This window comes from Maylandia zebra, linkage group LG17, assembly GCF_041146795.1.
Source record: "Maylandia zebra isolate NMK-2024a linkage group LG17, Mzebra_GT3a, whole genome shotgun sequence".
Taxonomy (NCBI): Eukaryota; Metazoa; Chordata; class Actinopteri; order Cichliformes; family Cichlidae; genus Maylandia; species Maylandia zebra.
Window position 1 is genome coordinate 36568529 of NC_135183.1, and position 21210 is coordinate 36589738.

Genomic DNA, 21210 nt, shown 5'->3' on the forward strand with positions numbered 1-21210 from the left:
AAAAGGACTGAGTGAGAGAGGGAGAGAGAGATAAAGAGAGTGTAAACAGGAAGGGTGTATTTGGACTGGTTTTTCTATTAAGAGGGAGATGTTGTTATAGGGGCGAGCTCGTCTTTTGGGAAACAACCAGACTCCTTGTGTGGGAAAATGGTAGGACTCTACCTTGCTTGCTTGGTGAAAAACATGTGAAACATCACACATAAAAGCTACTCTGAAAGTTGCACCTATTCATGAATGTACAGCGTGTGTGTGCGCGCACGGATGCCACTCACTGCAGCCAGGCTTGTAGTTGAAGCCAGGGGGCATTAGGAAGCCCTGCTGGGCCGCAGCTGCCGCAAGAGTTCGCTGGTCTGGGGGAAAGACAGGAATCATCAGTGGAGGGAGTTGGCCCTGGACCTGCTGATGAAGGAGGGGGAAGAACAAGGGGGGAGGAAAAGGGGGAAAAGAAAGGGAAATGAGAAGGCATAAACATTACGACCTGTCCATTTGTACAGCTCTTCATGTGTGCATGCACTGGGAGCGATATGAACAATGCTGAAAATAAAGGTGTGTTTGCACAGTGACACAATCAAATGCATTCATATACATAGACTGTATGCATGTAATCAATGCGGAACACACGGCTGTAAAGAGAGCATCATGTCATTTCAAACACAAAAAGCCACGTCACGAGGACAGTTCACTAAACTCTAACAACAGCTGGCCTTTTCGTTTTATTTGGAAGACAGTGCTCTCTTCCCTTCTCCCTGCATCAAACCTCCCACCAACCAAAACACACAGACACAACGCTGTGTGCGCGCCTGTCGGCAGAGAGCCATACGACTTCATAAGGTTTCCAGGATTTTAAAAGGAGACGAAGGGAGAAAAAAAAAGAAAAAAGAAAAAGAAAAAGAAGCTCCTCCGATGGGTGACTTTGGCAGGGATGACAGGAGAGAGAGAGAAGGAGAGAGAAGTAGGAGACAGATGGTTGCACTAAACAGCGTTCTGCCAAAAACAACACACAAAGACTTGCGCGTGATGGACTGACTGACAGTTTGAGAGGAAAGATAGGAGAAGATAAGGCGAGGAAGACATGGAGAGTGGAAAAAGGTGGGAGAAGGAAGGAAATAATGGAGAGTTTCTACCTATAGCTAAGGTGTAACGCGAGATGAAGACAGCAAAGCATCCCAAAGCAAAGATGGTGAAATTGTTCTAAAAAAAGTCAGAATGTAAAAAAATAATGCGACAATCTTGCGTAATCCTCTGAGCCAGCCCTAGGACACATCTTGCCCTCTTTGTTGTTTTTATTCAGTAACGAGAAGCATACAGTTTGCCTTTTTTATTGGCCACCAGTTTTTTGAATATTAAATGGCAAGATTACAACAATGCTGCGCCCACACTGTACTCAAATAAAATTAGAAGTACAAGAAGCAGGTCTTGGAAGTGTAATATATTTAATTAACAATTTCACAGCTTCTGTCAATTTAACTATACCTTTAATGATGTCTTTTTCTGTTTTACAGTATAAACAGATTTCTGTCAGGACCACTACAGTCAAAAGGAAGATTGTTTTTTCCATCTGCAGTAATTTGTATTTGGCAGTATGCCTCTGTTCCGGGACCTCCCTGTGCATTTGTGGAAAGACTAAATTCAGGAGTAGCTCAGAACAGAATAGGCATCAGTGACGTAACAGATGTGACACTGACTGAGTTTAAAAAGGGATGAAAGGAGGTGAAGTTGGGTTCCACAGCGGCTTGCAGAGGCCACACCAACCAGGCTGATGATATGCAGCTTTCAAATATGCAAATACGATGCACAGAAAGCTATTAGCTGAGCCATCAGCTGATGTGACTGTCAATGAGAACAGCTGATCTGCCAGGGCTGCTGCCTCAGGCTGACTGTGAAACCTGCCAGAACTAATGCTATGTTCAATTTAAAAGAAAAAAAGCAAAGGAAAGACGGGCATCCTGAAGTTTCCATGTTAAACTGTGAGGCTTCCCCGCTTAAATCAAATCCCTGATAATGTCTTAAGGCCCATGACCTGCACATGTCTGGTTGCAAAGCACTTTGCTCCCTCTTTGCAACTAATCTCTCTTCCTCTTCTTCTGTCACTCTTATTTTGCCAGGAGACCAGAGAAGGTAATGGCTGAATAGGATAATGGGTGAGTAAAAGCTGACTGATGTGGAAAATTGATCTGGAATGAAGGAAATGGCTGCACAATCATAAAGAATGGTGGTGGTGCCACGGTACAATCGGGTAATGTCTCAGCAATGTGAGCCCTTTAAGTGGTTAGTGTTTGAGACAGGTAAATAGAAAAAAAGAGAGAGAGAGTGGCTGTCGCTCAGTATCAACAGTGATTTTACAGTGTACTGTAAATTCCTGTGCGTGTGTTTCTGTGTCTCCTCCTCATCCCCCTCCTCCCGCTCCTGTGTGTGTCGGCACGCGGCAGCCAGCAGCACTGTAATCAAACTATCACAGCGCAGCTCCTGTTCCCCCCTTACACCAAAAACAATAATTACTCCACCATTTTGGTTAACCATAAACCGTCGTGCCGCCTGCGACGCACGATCAGAAGGGGGAGGCGTTCCAGAGCGACGCTCGGACAGGACCCCTGCGGGGACGAATCACAGACAGAACAGTTCTGCTTTGCCTTTCAGGCCTAATTGGACATATGCTGGAGTAGAGCTGGCTAGAAATGCTGTAATATACCGGAGGGAGGAGAGGGAAGGAGAGCAGAGGAGCAGAGTAAGATAAGTTTGAGGCAGATGTAGCACATATATACTATACATACACACACTAGTATATCTATATTGTGTGACTCAGTGTCTGCACATGACTTTGCTTCTTTCTTTGCCAATGAAAACGCCAGAGAAAAGCTACCTTCTCCTCTATATCATCCCCTCCTTTTCTAAATCTCAGAACAATATGCCTGCATACAATAGGCAGACATTAATCAGCCTACAGAACTGTTGCGCATTATGTACAGTATGAGTCATCACAATGGGATAAGAAGATCAGGAGGAAGAAGAACAAAGGGATGAGAAACAGAGACAAGAGTGAGATGGGGAATGGTTTATAGAGAACAATTCCCATACATAGGTTGCTCTCATAGTAGCTGAGTTAGTGTAACAGCTGCTGAGCCGATCAGTAGCAGCAATCGCCTAACGTGCTCACTGACACTCACACTTATCGACTTTCATAAGCCACACAAAGCAGGAAACGTGGGTCGCAGCAAGTTGAGCGAGGGACTCAAAAACTGAGAGTGTGTTTGTTTGTGGAGTGGCTATCACATAATACAGAGGATCAATCACTCTGATACTGTAGGAGCTTTCTTTCCCATTTAATATTGAATATACAATAATGCCTTAAAGCAACTCACGAGCTCTGCCTTGTGATCACGCCGTAAACTTTGAAACCAACAAGAAGAAGAGGGAGGGAGAGTGCTATAAAAATCAGAGACAAAGATGAGCTGACAGAAGGAAAAAAAGAAAAGCGGGAGAAAGTAAGAGTAGGAGAAAGGGAGAGCAAGGCTGGATCTATCAGACAATCTCCAGATCTCACATAAAGGAAAAGGCACATCTTAAACAGCAGGAGCTTTGGGAATAATGCGCTCCTCAGCTTCTCTTTCACATCAGGCCCAAAGCGAACATGAAAACCTACAATACACACACACACAAATCTTCACACTGCTACTGCTGACGTGGAGAATAAGAGGCGCTGCCGCTTTCATCTGCAAACCCCACGTCCACACCCAAAACAGAAACCTGAAACGAAACCGGATCTGAAAAATGCCTCTAATCAGTGAAAGCTAAATGCAAAACAAAGAAAAAAATTACTCTAAGCAGAAGAAGAAGAAGGGAAAAAAAAATCACATATATTAAGAACAAGTGTGAAACTTTTTCTCGAGAAATTTCACAGGGGCAAAGGGGACGGAAAGAGAGAGAGAAGTTGACAATTCACCCTGGCGAGACAACTTCTCAGGAAATAAACAGCAGATAGAGAGAACAGAATGAACAAGAGAGGGAGAACGAGTGAGAGGAAGAGAGACGGAGAGGGGAGCAAGAGTTGGATAATTGGCAGCGAGTCGAGGCTGCGTTCACCACGCGCCAGGCGGCACAGCTTGAACTTAAAGCGCCGCTGCGGCATAATGAAGATGTGGCCGCTAATTAACATATGGGGTGCGAAACAGGTTGGTTGGCACGCGCTGCGCTAAAAACTCCAAGGTAAAGTTATTATTGGGGAGTAATTAGCTCTATGAAGTTAATGCGCCGAACAATAGCTGCCAGCGCCGCACAATATGGCTCGCATCTGAGCGCGCGAAAAAATAGCCCCCGCTAAAGTGCGAGTCCCACAGCTAAAATCTGTTGGCGACCATATGCTCCGGCAATTAATGCAAGACCTGTATGACCTATTGCTGAAGAGGGGATGTGCGAGCGATAGAACCAATAATTAATTTGGAGAGAGAGAGCGAGACCGAGAGAGAGAGAGGGAGCTGGCTTTTAATATTAGTCCATTAACTTTCTATGGACAGTGGGCTATTAGGCCAGTGTGCTGTGAATGTAGGGGCATGGTTCAGGTGGCAGTGCCACTGCAGGATGCACACACAGGTATATCTGTGCCTGAGAAAGCGTGTGTGTGTGTGTGTGAGAGAGCGAGAGGGTGGGCCTCAGTGGGAAAGGCTGTTTGGTTGCAGTCCAGTTTATTAGTGCATACGTGTGTGTGCATGCTGACACACACTGTGTAAGGAAAACACAAATTACACTGTCTGCGGTGTAATGGGGGTGATTAAATAATTACACAGCCAATTGGGTTAGCTGCTCCTATGCAAAGACTACAGAGGTGCTCCTGTGTTACGTTCATGGTCTGCACCGTGTGCGTGGAAATCAATAAATGTTTTTCAATGTTTTTGTCTGCCTCTTCCCAACAATGAAAAACACAGATAGAGACAGGAGTTTGTGCTTGTGATTGCATCAGGTATTACACTTAGCTTTGTGTATGTGAGATAGAGTTACCAGTGTAGGATGGCCTTAATAGAGACCTTGTTAGCTGCTGTCGCCGCCAATTCTGGGCTCTCTTAAACCAGTCAAAGCATCAGGTGGCTTTACTCATTTTCTGATTTTTTTTCTCCTTTCTCTCTCTCTGCTCTGCTGCCTTTGACCTATAGCAGTAGTGATTCTTGATGAGATTAAAGACAGCACACAGGGGCAGCGCTACAGGAGCAGACACAGTTGAAAGTGTGTGTGTGAGTGCTTTGCATGAGTGAGTTTTGATTCATTAGGCAGGCCACACTTGTGTTCTCTCATCCCTCTGTTTCAATATATATTGTGCATTTGTGTCTGGCAATCCTATAAAAATGTGTGCGTGTTCTCAAGGTAAGCCCTGAGCCTCACGGCAGGTGAGCTGCTTTCATCCCTGTCGCGCTTCCTCGCACGGCAGCAACAGTCGTCCCCGGCAAACACCGGGGGGAGCCTCGGAGACAAGACGTTTAATTAGAATGAGACGAGACGAGAAGGAAAGTAAAGGGAAGTTTGAGAAAATGCGCTCACCCCTTCAAGCTTAACAAGAAGGCCCCTAGCAGGGGGTAGGAAAGTGTGTGTGCATGTGTTTTTGTGTGTCTTGTACGTCCTTATGTTCACACATGTTCCTGTTTTGGAATTTCTGTGTGGACAAGTTAGACTGAACCCTTGGAATGAACACAAAGTTTTATAACATAAAGGGTGTTTTTCAAGGTCTCTGCTTAACCAGAGGGAAAGGTTTCGTCATGTTTGGGGTTTTGGTGTAGGATTATGGCAAAGTTAGAGATAACGTACGGTCAGGACTTCAATTAAAGGTTAGGTTTAGACGGTTTATCACAATAAAAGTAAGGGTTACATCCAGGGAAGATTGAGGATTAGGACAGTGTATGACAGCTCACTCAAAAGTAAAACAATGTGAATGTGAGGGAGAGTGTGTGTGTATGTAGTGGATGATTAAAATTAATGGATTGTAAGTGATGCTAAATCATGGATCATTTCAGGTAGAATCAATTAGAGTGAGAAGACAGCCAATCACCGACTTGTGAAGACTAATGAGCGTCTACACAATGAAGGTGCACATGTGCGTGTGCTGCTCCTACTGTATGCCATTAGCCTCTGCTGCTGTTATGCCCGTCTGTGCAAATGAACTTTCTTACACCGCATTCGGCGAGTGCTGCTGGCCTAAATAGCGAAAGCTAACACGCATATCGCTAGCCTGAGAGGGAAAAAAAGAGAAAAGAAAGCAGACACAAGGACAATAAATAATTTGTCCTCTTTTCATGAAGGATGTGTGTCACTCTCCTCTCTTTTTCATGAGCTTGATTATTCGTTTCATTTCATCACCTCTTCCAAGTGGACGGTTGAAAGCATTCTTCACAGGCCTTTGGGGGTTCAAGTCTAACAAAGCCAAGGACGGAGACACACAAACACAAACACACACACACACACACACACACACACTCGAAGGGACAGCTGAACTCAGCCTTGTTAGGGGGAAATGCAATCACAAGGGGCTTATCATACAGACACAAAACACACATACACGTACATACACACCAGAACACACTGAACCTGGTGCCCTCTCTCTGGCAGGCCATTGTATTGTGGGATTGTGTGGACAATCTCTTCATGAATGATTAAGCAGTGTATTTCTCAACCAAGTCTTTGATGACGAGTGTGTGTTTGATCATCGAGCGAGTGTGCAGCACTCTCCACGACCGCTTGTGATATGTGTGAACGGGCAAGGGAAGGCGTATATTTTGGATGTTTGTCCGTGTATTCGCATACTTTGTTGTGTGCAACATATATGTGGATGTCTAAGTGTTTTGAGCTGCTGTGATGAGCGCCTGTTGATTGTGTGTCTCTCTTAACGAGGCTGCCTACAGCTGCCCCTGCTTGTGAGAAACTATTGTTGGGCCCGTTCAATGGAGAGACGCTTGTTTGGGAAAAGGTTGCAAAGTCATGGGAAAAGAGAGCTTTGTCTCGGCGGGGTCGTGAGGGAGTGAATCATGAGCGGACGTGTTTATGGCTTCACACACACAGCTGTAGTGCGCGCGCACACACACACAAGCGCATGGGTTAAGAAACGAACGCATGGAGAAGGCACAGAGAACTCCTCAGACGCAAACATGTGCTCGCTTTTTTTGTCAGAGAGACAAAACGCGGACAATTAAGAATTTAATTCGCATAAAGCAAATAAACACAGCTGCTTTACACAGTATCGTGGACACACACAGACACACGTCCTACACACATGCTATCACAAGGTTTCTTATCACACAAACCGTGTATGGCTAAACTCTCAGGGGAAAGGGAGTGTGTGTGTGTATGTGTGTGTGTGTGTGTGTGTGCGCTTTCTTGGACAGGGTGTCTCTTTATGATACAAAGCCCAGCTTTCTCAGCTTAAAATTCAGTGTCATCTGCCTTTACAAAGGGCTGGGCTATTCGTTCCAAGCCACCTGGACCAAAATAGAGGCTCCAGTGTATGGACCCAAAAGTACAATACTTCCATTTTTAAGTGTTACATATATAAACCCACCCATTTTCTCAAGCCGAGGACCAGGCTCACATTCAAAAGGGACTTTTAATTTGAATTACTTTGCAGTTTTATTTGACTTTACTGGCTATTTAACATTCACTTTTATACACCACATGATAAGATTTGGCCATTACTAAATAAAGGCCTATTGATTTTGCATTTCATAGGATTCGGTGGTGATGAAAGTCCCTTACAAATCTCCTTTGAAGCGAGAACATAAACAAGTATCTCATACAACAACCACCCAACTCAAAAATATCACGCAATATTAATCACATCTACAACTGAAACGTTTATTTATTTATTTTTTAAACACAGGGTACTACTTGGCCTGCAGTATGAGAGTGTGAGGATTCTTATTTTATTATTATTATTTTGCAGTGTTAAGAGTGTTTCTGGCATCAACCTCTGTTCAAAAGGGGAAAAAAGTGTGAGTCGTAGCAACCAGGTTAATCAGGTAGGGGCTTAGCTACGCACAAAAAGAGCAAGGATGCCATATTGGACAGTATAGTTTCTATGGGTTTGCAGTCGTACAAAAATCAACAATGTGGAACTTTCCTGCAGAGCTGTGCCGAGGTGGGTGTGTTTATTTGTACTTTAGAACGTAACAGCCTTGAAATAATCAGAAAATAAGGTTTTACTTGTCTGAGTCTCTCTTTCACACTTGCTACCATTATCTAGGTTGATTAGCTGGTGCTGTATTCCTTTAACAGTCACTCTCAGACACAATGGAATAAACATCAGAAAAGTGGACTTCACCGACAGTGTGACAAGCAAGTTGGATTTATGTAATAATCACTTAAACCGCACATACTGCCAACAGAGTACTTTTGATTTTTCCAAGCAGACCGACCTATTTTTAAGTGATTACACAGGTTTTGTATGAGTGTATGTTAGAGGAGGAGGGGTCACCATTATAAGTCAACGTTGATTCAGGCCCCAAATGCTGATGGCTGAGCATAGAAAAGCTGCAACAATCACAATCACAAAATTGCTATTGTGGGTGATGCCGACACGCGCGCAGACATACTCGCACGCTCACACAAACCCAACACACAAAGGGCACATACACAAACATGCGCGCACATCATATGGATGGCCATGCAGACACAAGCTGGCCTCACCTGGATTTGTTGCTGCAGGAGGTTGATTTTGTGTTGCTGCTGTAGAAGCTGCTGCTGTTGCCGGGCAATCTGTGGACAGAGCACACCATGCGCTTTTAGAACTGCATACAAAGTGCATGCGTGTGCGTTCGTGTGTGCAGAGCCTGTGGGAGATGCGACACATCTGCAGGTCTCTGATGCCCCAGTTGCACGACAGAGGGTCAGTGCCCTGGTATGAAATATTAAAAAGCTCATTTCATATGGACTCAACACCGACCCACTTACTGACATGCTGACAACTGACTGCTTTTGATATACTGATGTTAGCTGAAAATAATGAGCACACAATTTTTAACAGTTAGCCTCATATGATAATTTAAAGCTGCTTATTTTCACTTATGTGACTGCGTCTTTTATTTAACTTAGAAAGAATTACACAATTATGTGAAATTTGGCTTCTACAATCCTAGAAAACAGACAAAAATACAAATACTTTTGTTCTTGAAAGGTAATTTTTCACTTTCTTTACCTTTAACTTTTGTTTTGCATTCAAAACAATGCTTTCAATGAAACACAACAGCTACAGCGAAAACATAAGTAACTTTTGAGCTGAAACTCCAGCAACTCCTAAAAAGAAATGGAGAAACACAAGAATTCACATAGAGTACAGTCTTCATAATGTCAGAGTCATGCACTGTGTGCTGGTGCAGGATGAAGCCAGGAGCACTGTAATGCATTGTGTTTGTCACAGGTGATTTGTCCTTACAGCTGTATTTCTGTGTGTGTGTGTGTGTGTGTGTGTGTGTGTGTGTGTGTGTGTGTGTGTGTGTGTGTGTGGGCCCATCCTTCTCTTTGTAAAACCAAGCCTTCCAGGAGCAAAAAAGCATGGCAAAAAAAGGGAAACCCTTCTCTATGCAAATACCTGGCAGACTCTCGCCTGGGAGCTGGGAGTGTGTGCATGTCTCTTCTACATCCGCTCCAACACTACATACCCTCAGCTGATTCCTGTGTAATGTCCTTGTGTTTAAGCTGCCAAAGGCGCATGTCTCTGGCTGCTTGAGCGCTGCATGAGATGTGTGTGTGTGTGTGTGTGGAAGAAAGAGCGTGCAGGGGACAGAAAATCCTGTGATTTGTTGCTTTTCAAATCCACCTTCTGTTGTAGACCTATAAGATGCATTTTAAACAGTACTGACCTTTGAAGTTTACATTTTGCAATGCGATCAATCAAACAATGTGCTCCATATACCAAGTAATGGAGACTGAATGGCTTGTTAGTATGGACATTTTTTTTTCTTTTTGCAGCATAGGCATGGAGTAAACGCCATTTCCAAATGAGGCCCTTCACATGCACCGTGCTCCTATACCTGATCCTGCTGCTGCTTGGCGAGCTCCATCTGCTGCCTCTGCTTCTCCATCTGTGAGGCGGCCAGCTTCTTCTGCTCCTCATGGGCCGCCAAGAGCTGCTCCCTCAGGCTGCTCAACTGGCCAATCATGCCCATGAGTTGGCGCTCTTTCTCCGCCAGGCTGTCTGGGGTACCTAAAGGGCAAGAGTGAAGAAGGGGGGGCAACAGAGGTCAAAGGTGATATGAAATAAGCAGTACTCTGCTAAGGTTACCCCGTGCTTTTTGAAATTCCACTTCCAGTTTTTAGACTTGATATTTCCTTTGTTAAATTAAAAACAGGCTGGTTACAGCTGGATGAGTCCGAGCACCTCAAATATTAAAATTAACCCTGTAGTTTACTGTTTTTTTTTTTCAGTTTTTGTAAATTAAAATGGCTATACAAAGGATGGCATGAATCATTGGGGTTGAAGTCAGGGTCAGAGAAACCAAAAAGAAAAAACAGAGCAAAGCTATCCATGACTTGTTAGCTGACTTAATATATGACTGGTTAGGGGCTTTGAATGGTAGAAGGGGGCATGTCAAAGGAAGATGGGTAAAGTGCTGTTTGTGTGCACCAGGGTTGTAAAACCAGATGTTGACTCATTCTCCTGGGCACAGAAGGCCAGCAGTGATTAATCAAGCCACATCCATCACCGCTTTTATTGCCGTATTGAAATAAAGAAAATAAAGATGGCTGAGGAAGTATTTGTAAACAGGCAAAATGTGGTGGGAAGAAGAGGCAAAGCAAATGTAATGTCTGAGCCAGAATCGTACGTTTACCAAACAAAACGAATCTTCAGCCAGGTTTGCAAATTGACATTCTTCACTAAAACTTAAAGTACAATCAATATTTATCCGATTGGTGCTGAAATATGGATAAATTTGGAAGTGCTCCGTAGCAGTATTGAGTTGTATTTTTTTTCCTATGAGTGTGCTTGTGAGAAAAAGAGAAGGAAAAGAGAGAGAAGGAGAGTGTGTCTGGTCTGTGTTTACCCTGCAGTCAGCCAACCTCCTGCTCACATTTAGCATGGCCTGACCTTTGACTCCTTAGATCCTGACATACCAGCTCCATTACAAACACACATACACACACATGCGCGCGCTTCCACACAAGGCCTAAATCATTCAACAGGATGTAGTTAGAGAGAGGCACACGGAGGCAAAATCAGTATGTGTGTGCGCCCATGTCTGGTCATATATATTGATGTTTGCCTACATGCCTTTGTTGTGTGTGTGTGTGTGTGTGTGTGTGTGTGTGTGTGTGTGTGTGTGTGTGTGTGTGTGTGTGTGTGTGTGTGTGTGGGGAACAGCACAATCCCCCATTGTTCTTCAGCTGCTACCTTTAACAGGGCCACATTCCTGCACCAGTCAAACCAGATGAGGACAAGAAAAGAGGGAGAAAGAGAAGGAAGAGAAGGAAACGGGAGAAAAGAAAGAGAAGCACAGCAGGGGATGAAAGAGGGGAGCCAGAAGACGAGATCTGTGTCGGGGGGGGGGGACGTAGGCCATGTCTGCTGACCTGGCCTTTGACCGCTCGGGAAGGTGAGAGCCATCCATTTGTCTTCCCCTGTTGGTAGCTGCCGCCTCACCCACCGCCACCCCCACTGCACCCACCGACACCCCCTTTCCCCCCCTTCTCCCTCACTTCCCCCCGCGCTCCATCCATCCGCCAACAATGAACAATAAAGGCAACTGTCGGGAGCACTGGCCGCTGGAAAAATAAACACGCCGCTGTCCTAACTCACAGACTCACCTTTGTAGAGCCAGAATGTATATGTGTGTGTGTGTGTGTAGCCAAAGCTGACCAAGACAAGAAAGAGCCTTGTGTTACAAACGTTGGCATGTTCAAACGGAGGGGTGAAGGGGTGTGAAGGAAGGGGAGAAAAAAGAAAAAGAAAAAAAGAGGCTAAGAGGGGGGTTGCAAAGGTGAAAGGATGGATCAAAGGAGGCTTTTTATTGTAGGGCTTTCTTGTTAGGGTTAGCCTCCCTCTGCACACACACCCACACATATAGAAAATTGGTTCCAAACAGTGAGCGCGTGCGCGCCGATGTGAACGGACATTCCTCGAACCAGGAGCCTGGAAGACGGTCCTCGTTCTTTTTCTGCAAGCTGTTTCCAGCTCCCCTCTAAGGCCGGGGAAAACGACACGCTCAGTAACTGAGACGAGATGTCGAAAATCTCCAACGCCGACATGAGGCGCCCCCGTCTTTTGCTTCTCATTTCTTCCCATTCACACTTTGAGAATTTCTGTGGTCACCCCATAAATCAGCTCGCGTTGCCTTGTTTCTTCAGCTGCTGCGAGGCAGGCAGGTGGATCGATAACTGGTTTCCTCCATTGGTTTACACACATTTCTCCTTAGGCTGATTGCCGCGGCCTGAGCTTACCTACAAACTCCCCGAATCGACACCAACTCTCTCCCTTTTCGCTCTCTCTCACACACGCACACACTCGTGCGCAGGGTAATTAACCAATTTGTAACAATGTAATACTTGTCACTGTGTTCGGTGCTAATTAATGACCCCGGCTGCACTGATAACTCCCCCTGGGTAAGTAAGGAGGAGTGGGGATGAGATGGCCAGGGAGGGAGGGAGAAAGAAGAGGAGGAAATGGATTATAGATGTGAAGTAGAATAAGAGAATGCAGAACATATGCAAAGAAGTATATTTACTTGGACACAAGAACTTAATTTCTCTGAATAATCAAATTAGTTGATATCATCAAGTCAATACTAAGGTGAGAAATTAAGGTACTTAACATGGTGGGTGTTTTGTGGTAGTTTGTAGTAATAAAAACCAGAAGAATTGGTTATCCTAATAAAGTTACTTATAGTCAGACCTTTCTATTGCATTTATTGTTTATTTAAAGATAAATGAGGAGTTTAAAATGCACATAGTAAGTACATTATTAGGAATACCACTGTTGCTCCTGCTAGCTGTGTGTGTACCTGCCTGATCCTGTTTGCCTAATTTGTTTTAGGAAGACCAGTCAACAATTACCTTCTCCTGACCGGTCAGTGGAACCAAGTGAAACTCCTCCAACTCTCTTGCTCTCTCTCAGCCAGCATCCTCTCCCCACACAATATTAGCTGTTCCTTTTAATTGTCGTAATGACTTTAAACCTGGTTTTGTCTCATTCTGTATGGGTGGTGTACAGAATGAACCTAAAGTACCTAGATGGTCATATTAAACCAGAGTAAAGACAATAAAGATAACAAGGTCAGTGAATAAGTAATCTTTATGAGCCAAAAGCTTAGGTTTAGCCCTCCTCCAGAAGCTGTGTTTCAGGCAGTGTTTCTATTCTTCAGCCAAAGGAAGAGGATACCTCGGGTATCTAATCTCAGAGTCCAGAAGCCTAAACTACCTGGTGTTTGCGAGGGTCAGCCAATCACAGAAAAATGGCTTCAAGTACAAAGCTACTATTTAAGACTATAAATGGCACCAGTTTATTTTCTTTTTGTTGCTTTTCTCTTCCTTTCTTTTGAGCAGCTAAGCAAAGCGATCATTTCACACTTTGGAACTTTGGAACTAGACTTTACAGTGTCTTTTCACACAACTTTATTGTAAAAAGGAATGCAGTGTAGAGATAAATATTTAGCAGAGATTTCAAGCAGAAGTAAAAAAGAAAAAGCAAACAGCTGTAAAAAGATTATCCCCCCCCCAAAAAAAAAGAGATTGGTGCAGCTTTAAAAGTCTCTTGTATGGGGTTTAAGCATTTCCCCTCATATAAATGTAATGATGAATAAAAATGTTATCCAGATTTCAAGCAATTGTTCTCATCTGTGCTGTCACTTTTTAGTGTGGGGGAGCGACGTTAATAGCATAACACCGTGGGGAGATTTATTCCAGGACTATGAGTTCCATAATTGTGTGTATGTGTATCGCTATGTGAACCGCATGGGGCCTTTTTACCAATGTTTCTTCTCAATAAAGCCAACGGAGCAGGAGGCAGTGGCTCACTTTGTTCCCCACAAAATGCTCTTCAATGGAATTCGATGGGGGCAAAAAAAAAAAAAAAAAAAAAATCAAGAGATGCGCTGACAGTGTGAGAGCAATGTGTGCGCTCACCTACACACTGACGCTATTAAAGCAAACACTTTAGTATCTCCGCAGCTCTACCTTTTCTCACAGATTCTTATGTAAAACACGCACCGGCTTAACAGACACAAACGTGCATATGTGTGCTTCCGCTGCATGCACACACATTGCTCCCCAGCTGTTGGTGTGTGGTGCGCCAAGCGGGACGCCCCTACACAGAAATGTCAGCGCGGCAGGGAGCTGGGAAAAGGAGGTTTGATCAATGGAGCCCTGCTCTCGATGGCCACGCTGCTCCGCGAGGCTCTTTGATTACATATTGCTTTGCTTCCTAATGAAGCTCAATTACTGGAGGAGAACGACGGCTTTGCCCTGGAGTTACAGGGAATAATGGCCACAGTCTCTTCTGCCTCTCTTATATCTTTTCCCCTCTCTCGCTTTCGTTCTCGTTGATTCTTGCTCCTGCATATTCACAGCACAGCTCCACTTGTTCCCTTTTTGTATCCCCTGCTGCCCTCTGTCCTACTCCGCCTGTGTCGCTCTTGGGTGTTAAAGAGGGTTGTTGTGGATAAAATGGTCGATTAGCAGTGAATTAACAGCGAGCTGCGAGACTAGCAGAGACGCCATTAACTTATTTTTTTTTTTGACGCGCTGGTCATACGCACAAGATGAAGCAGGTGTCCTGGTTTAGTTCAGGACAGATCAAGTTCATTTAGGATCACTTCATCTGAATTCAGTTCATATTAGTTAATTTCAGGTCAACTTTAACCTGAGCTGTCATCTTTACAATATGGCCCCATCACTAGATGTCATACCTACCACGCTTTAGGCCTTTCTGCCTCATATATTTAATCTAACTCTAGATGTTTTACTCCCGCAATGGACATCGTCAGTGCCTCAATCAAGTTCACAGGGTTAAAGTCTTTAAGTTCTGGCATAATTTAGTTTTACCGTACCTTTAATTTCTCCGACGTGCCCTGAGCCCATGGCCAAAAGTTTATCCTTCCAGTCCTTTGACAACAGCCTCTCAATGCTGGGGGCCTCTGTTTAGGGGAGGATGAGGGGCGGGGGGGCAGGGGAGAGGGAGAGAGAGAGGGATTCAGATGGCTGGCCAACATGACAATAAAGCTCATTTAAAGTCCATTTGCTGTAATAAAGGCAGCAGCGGCTCAGCCTAATGGCCGCATCAGCAGGAGAGAGAGGGAGAGAAAGGCGGAAAGAGAGGAGCTGATAATCGAAAGAGAGGAAATCTGAAAAACAAAAACAAGTGAGCGAAAAAGGGAGAGAGCGAGGGAGCGCAACGCAAGATAAAGAGAGAGACAAGTGGAGGAGATGGGGGGAGAGAGAGAGAGACGAAAAAAGAGAGGCTTTTTTCCCCTCTCACCTGCTGCTAGAGAATCATTAGCCCTGTGGGCCCTGAGACAAAGAGGGCCTTAATGCACCCGCCACAATGGACACATTATCAGCTAGTGCTTTGTTTTCAACACACACTCCACACAGACGCTTACAGGCGCACGCACATACACACACGCGCACAAACCACTACCTAAACACACACTCGCAGACTCACTAATTACAATCAAACTATGGTAACAGTTGTGCACACAAGTACACATACAGTGAGGGGAATGGAAATGTCACACGGGTGAGTGTATACTTGGAAAGATCCAATCCTAAGATGTGTGCACATATAAGCACCGGAAAAAAACAAACGCGTACACAGATATATGGCCATGAACCTCGAGTAGTCACAATGTTGGCTGTGATTGACGTGAACGAGAAGGAGAGAGGAGTGATCAGACAAAAGAGGGAGAAAGAAAGAGAGAGTACTTTATTTACTGGGAGCCATCTGCACTTGGGATGGGAGGCCTTCCTAAGGAGAGAGGTTTTACACTTTGAGTACGGAGATTAACCCTATCAGCCAATGCAAACACACACACACTTGAATGTGCTCATACAGTATATGTGGCTCCACACATAGATGTATACACACTTGCAAACGCTGACAGCAGGAAAAAAGTTTGTTTGTCCCCAGATTATTTTCCTTCCCCTATAATGACAAGACTGATTTAAGAAAAGTCTTAATCTCGCTGGTGTGAGACAGCCTGCATGCATAAACCCATACACATGCATACTGATGCACAAACACTCAGGTTTTCCACAGAGGAGAGGGGGGGGATGTCCGGTGTGTTGAGTTGAACAGCTTAGTGCATCTTTTCCTCTAAAAGAGACACGAATGTACACATATCTTCCACACTCAACAACAAATCAGAGTACACAAAAAAGCAGCACTTTGCCTAAACTTCTTTCTTTCCTTCTCATCCGTCTATTTCCCTTTCTGTCCACAGTGGAGTGTTGACAAACCACCTGGAGATTTAAAGGATTTAAACGACACCCGATCACCTGCAAACCTGCACGCAAGCCCCCCTCACATAATGACACACACTCAAAAAATAGAGCACATTAATTTCTGCTTCCCTCAAGGCCTGAATCAGGTCCTTTCCTCTGGCGTGGAGACGACAACATCCATGCCCTGCTGATTACAGTGAGCACACATTTGCAAAAAACACACACCTCGGGATCAACGCTGAACTTCGAGCCAAGTCCACTTCTCACTTTTTCCTTTTCGTCTTCCCACTGTCCTTGCCCTGTTCTGTCCTTGAGTCTTCAACGCTGCCACTTAACCAGTAAGACAGCAGCCCTAGTGCTTTCACTCAGAAGCCACTGTAGCCTTCAGGGAATCGGTTCACAGCAGGATGAAGGTAGGGCGAAGAGGAGGAGCACGAGTCGATAGAGAGTCTTTTGCAAAAACATGCATAGAAAGAGTAGAAGAAAGAGTGTGCTCCTGTGTCCCCCCCCCCCACCCTCCACGACAGCTGTCTCACCATCACCCCAACAGGTGCTATTAGCCCCTGGCACTGCCTCTTTCTCTCTCTCCTTATTTTTCTCTGTCTCTCACTCCCCTCCTCCCCCCCCAACCCCCTCTCCCTCAACAATGACAGAGGCTTTTAAGCCAAAGAGCTTTGACAAGTGAGAGGGAACAACAAATGGCAGTGTCGCCTGTTCTCTTTCCATTGCACTCCCTCTCTGTCTCCATCTCCTAGTTATTATTTTTATTTATTAACAGGGCTGCAGCCATTGTCCCCAGTGACAGGCTGGGGCCACTTTAACTATTAATAAAAGCCAAGAGGCTCTTTCATTGTGCGGCGGATGGCAAAATGGGAGGAAATGGGCAGGAGGAGCTGAGAGGGAGAGAAAAGAGGGGATGAGAAGGAAAGAGGGGATGGCGTGCTGTATCTTTTAGTGGGATGTTGATTGATGTGGCGAACACTAAGAGAAATGAACTTCCACTGTCACCCATGACAAATTGCAAAAATACACGCACACAGAAATAGAGGTCAAGAACCCACACATACATGTGCGAATCAGTTAAAATGATCTGTTTGAACCACAGACTGTAAAATAAAGATGGACATGGACTCTTTGACATCACTCATTGCTTTCTGGGCTTTGCATTTTGAAGCCACAATATTTGGGTGCTGTTTTGGTATCAGAAGTAACCATATTTGGATGAGAGGGTGGCGTGCCAAGTTATTGGCTTAGACTATCCAGCTACCTCTATAAACTGTATGAATGTAATGCAATGATGTTCTGTACCACACAGCAGGCTGTGTTATTTACTGCGTAATTCCATTAAAATTCTCCAAAAACCACAAACATCACAGAGACAGCTGAGAAGATCAATTCAGTGACTCAAATTAGTGGTGGTGACACCTGACAGACAGCAACAGACAACATTTGTCTGCATTGGTTAGCTGTTGTTCGACTGTTTGCTACTGTTAGAGAAACTTTCTTTGAAGTGGAGAAAACATAGTTAGACTCTGACGCTTTTTAAATAAAGTCTCATACGATGTGCGAATTGAATGAAACTGTTTATAAGAAGTAAAGTGTCATTTTTAGAGCACTCGACATTAGCTATATATATATATAATGTTATATAATATGAGATATAATGTTAGCTTATAATCAACTGTTGTCGTTTAGCTGGTCCATTGTCAGTCCTCAATCCAGTTCAGGAGTTGAGGCTTGAGGTGAGGAGCAAGCTGTGTTGTCTCTTTCCTTCACATTTTCCCTTCTTCAGTGAAGAGGACCCCTTTTCAGCTTTTATCCTGTTTTCCTTCTCTCACCCCAACCGGTCGCAGCAGATGGCCCCGCCCCTCCCTGAGCCTGGTTCTGCCGGAGGTTTCTTCCTGTTAAAAGGGAGTTTTTCCTTCCCACTGTCGCCGAAGTTCTTGCTCATAGGGGGTCATATGATTGTTGGGGTTTTCTCTGTATGTATTATTGTAGGGTCTACCTTACAATATAAAGCACCTTGAGGTGACTGTTGTTGTGATTTGGCGCTGTATAAATAAAATTGAATTGAATTGAAAAGCTGATCAAACATAGGTATGATCCTTCATATCTTGAGTTTGAAGGTGCAGACATGAATACGGGTTAACTTCTTTTCACCTTTGGTGTACTACATATGAGGCCATATGAGGTGGTATTTTGTTGTCCACTGTGTGTTCAAAATGGCGGGGCAACATGGCACCTTCCTCAAAATGACACACACTCCTATGTATTTTTAATAAGTTATAAGATTGCTTTCAGAGATATACACATCGTATACTAATCAATAAATCTTTATTAAATAACCTAAAAAAAATGACCGACTGTGCCATTTATACTTAAACTTTAAGTGAAAGGCTTTTAACCATGGGAGACTGTGGGGATTAACGTGCTTTTGGAGCCATCCTAGTGGTCACTAAAGGAACTGCAGCCCCAAACTTCGTTTTTAAGCCCCAGAGGTTGCCGTTTGGTTTAGAAAGCCTGAAACTGTGACCTGTCTATGCATTATCTTCTTGTTCACTAGTTCATTAGAAGCAAATCGCTTGTTTTTGTCTTCCTTCTAAAAATATATATATAAATACGTCCACGGCTGATGTTCCACAACAACAAAAACAACTTGTCCAATACAAATCGGTTCTTGAAAGACTCTTTCCACCTCGTTCAGATTCAAGGATTTATTTCCTTCAGCTCAGCATATGGAAATGCACTTAATTCACTCTTCATGTTCCATAATGTTTTAAGAAGTCTTTTTTTTTTTTTAAATAAAATCTGCTTGATAGCTGAATGGAAACATAGCAAGAATCTACTAGTGCTAATTACGGGCCAAAAATCACATAATAAAGGAGGACAGCACAACACTTTCCATGAAAATACGAGACACTACTCCCTGTTTCTCTGACGTATGGGATGCTGAGTGTGTATGCGAGTATGTGTCTGCGTATGTTGGTGTTGTGTGAGGTAAGCGGGTGGAGTCTGGTGCCCACGCACGGGTGTGGGTCGCATATTTTCAGGATTGGGTGGTGTGAGATGAGGGTGAGGGAGGATACCCCGTGAGAAAAAAATAAGGTGTGAGGGGAGTTTATTGTGTTAAAAGAAAAATTAGGCAAGAGGAAGTGTTGAGTATTTAAACTGCAGTTCTCTCCATTATTCGCTTCTTAAGTTGCTTTAAGGATGTAAATAATGTTGAAAATATCACACATACATATTCTGAAAATTCTTCAGCTCCTTGTTTAAACTGTATGATGTCTGCACTGAGTAAAATACCAACACACGTCATTCTAGATGTTTTTCTGCGCATTTCCTTCAATTTATATTTTTTTGCCTGCAACATTTTGGCGCTTGAATCAATCAGAGTGGATTAGGCAGTTTCAAAAATCATCTTTCCTTGTTTTGTCTGTATGGTTTGGAGCGTACAGTACAAACAACTGGTGATCCCACTGTTGTATTTTCATGCGTAAGCGAATGAATTCATCCGAGGGCGACGTTCTGATTCGGATCCCGCACAGCTGAGAAGGATTCTGGGAAAAGCAGAGGGGGGAAAGCGCTGACAATAACTCTGGAATCGTCGGCTATTATTTTGGCTCATTGGCTCAAACGGAGTCAAGCTGCTGCCCTGCAGCCGAGCCAAAACAACCCCGTCCACCTGCCGAGAGACGGAGAGAGAAACAGTGTGTGTGTGTGTCTGTGCGTGTGTGTGTGTTGCAGCAAACCCCCGTCCGGCTTTTGGATCCACAGTAAGCTTTTGGTTCGGGAGCTGCTGGAGAGAGGAGAGAGAGAGAGAGCGAGGGGAGGAGACTCAACCTCAGTCCAGCTTGCTCGGACCAACCTTACGAACAATGCCATCTCTCTCTCTCTCCCTCTCTCACTTTCTATTTTTCACTCAGACGTTTTGCCCTGAGTCACCAGAAGCAGCCAGCTCTATTTTTCCTATTATCTCATATTTGTGAAGACTGGAGACCTTTAAAGGAAAAGAAAGGGGGGTGGTGGTGAGGAGGAGGAGGAGGCGGAGTGGTGTGTGTGGAAAGAGAAAGAAAGAAAAAGAGAGAGAGGCAGAGAGGGGAGGAAAAGAGAGAGTATGAGAGACAGAGAGCCCGGGTCCTCGGGTGCACAACAAAGGGGCCTCTGTGCCAGCGCCAGGCCCAGCCGGGCTCAGAGGAGGGTGGAGGATGAAGGAGGAGAACGAAGACAAGGAGGAGGAGGAGGGCCCACAGGAAAGGGCCCTGGCTTGGGACCCGTGGCCGGCGCTTATATCCCGCAAAACAGGCTCCACATTGACTTGGGCCTTGGCAGCCATGAGGAGACTCCATCTACTCCTCCCCCCTCTAACCCCTTCCTCCTTCATTCTCCTCCTCCCCAACTGAGCAGGGGTCAGCTTTGAATAAGCAATTATACAAGCACTGGTGCAGTTTGTCTAAGACTGCCACCCTGAACACAGAAGTATTGAGATGGCAGGAAGAAGCAACAGAGAGGCAGCGAGTGGGGCACTAAAACGTGTGGTGACTTCTGCAGTTAAGAAAGCAAAAAAGCACACACGCACATTAGCTGGTGGTCATCACAGAGACAGAATACGCATGTCTACATGTGATCTAAAGATTAGACTATAACTAGATTAAGGTAACTCTGTGCAACAGTCATGCAAACACCTTAACAAGGTTACCCTAAATGAATCAAAGTCAAAATCACAGAAACATAACTGATTTGACCTGCTCGTCATTTTGGATTTATAGCCTTTAATCAGAATTGTCTCACGATACAACAACTGATGAAATT

General features: G+C 44.5%; 1 protein-coding gene across 17 annotated transcripts in view; it reads right to left on the reverse strand.

The window, feature by feature from the left end:
• Positions 1-21210, reverse strand: part of sox5 (SRY-box transcription factor 5) — a 249484-nt gene that overhangs the window by 30079 nt on the left and 198195 nt on the right. For 13 of the 17 annotated variants that reach the window (XM_076875573.1, XM_076875575.1, XM_012919844.5 and 10 more), the window contains 4 exons: positions 15009-15095; positions 10002-10174; positions 8659-8727; positions 273-399 (listed from right to left, as the gene is read on the reverse strand). In XM_076875573.1, coding sequence (XP_076731688.1) covers positions 273-399; positions 8659-8727; positions 10002-10174; positions 15009-15095 — 456 coding nt within the window. The remainder of the gene's footprint in view (positions 1-272; positions 400-8658; positions 8728-10001; positions 10175-15008; positions 15096-21210) is intronic. The other 4 variants (XM_076875572.1, XM_076875581.1, XM_076875579.1 and 1 more) reach the window with 3 other exon arrangements.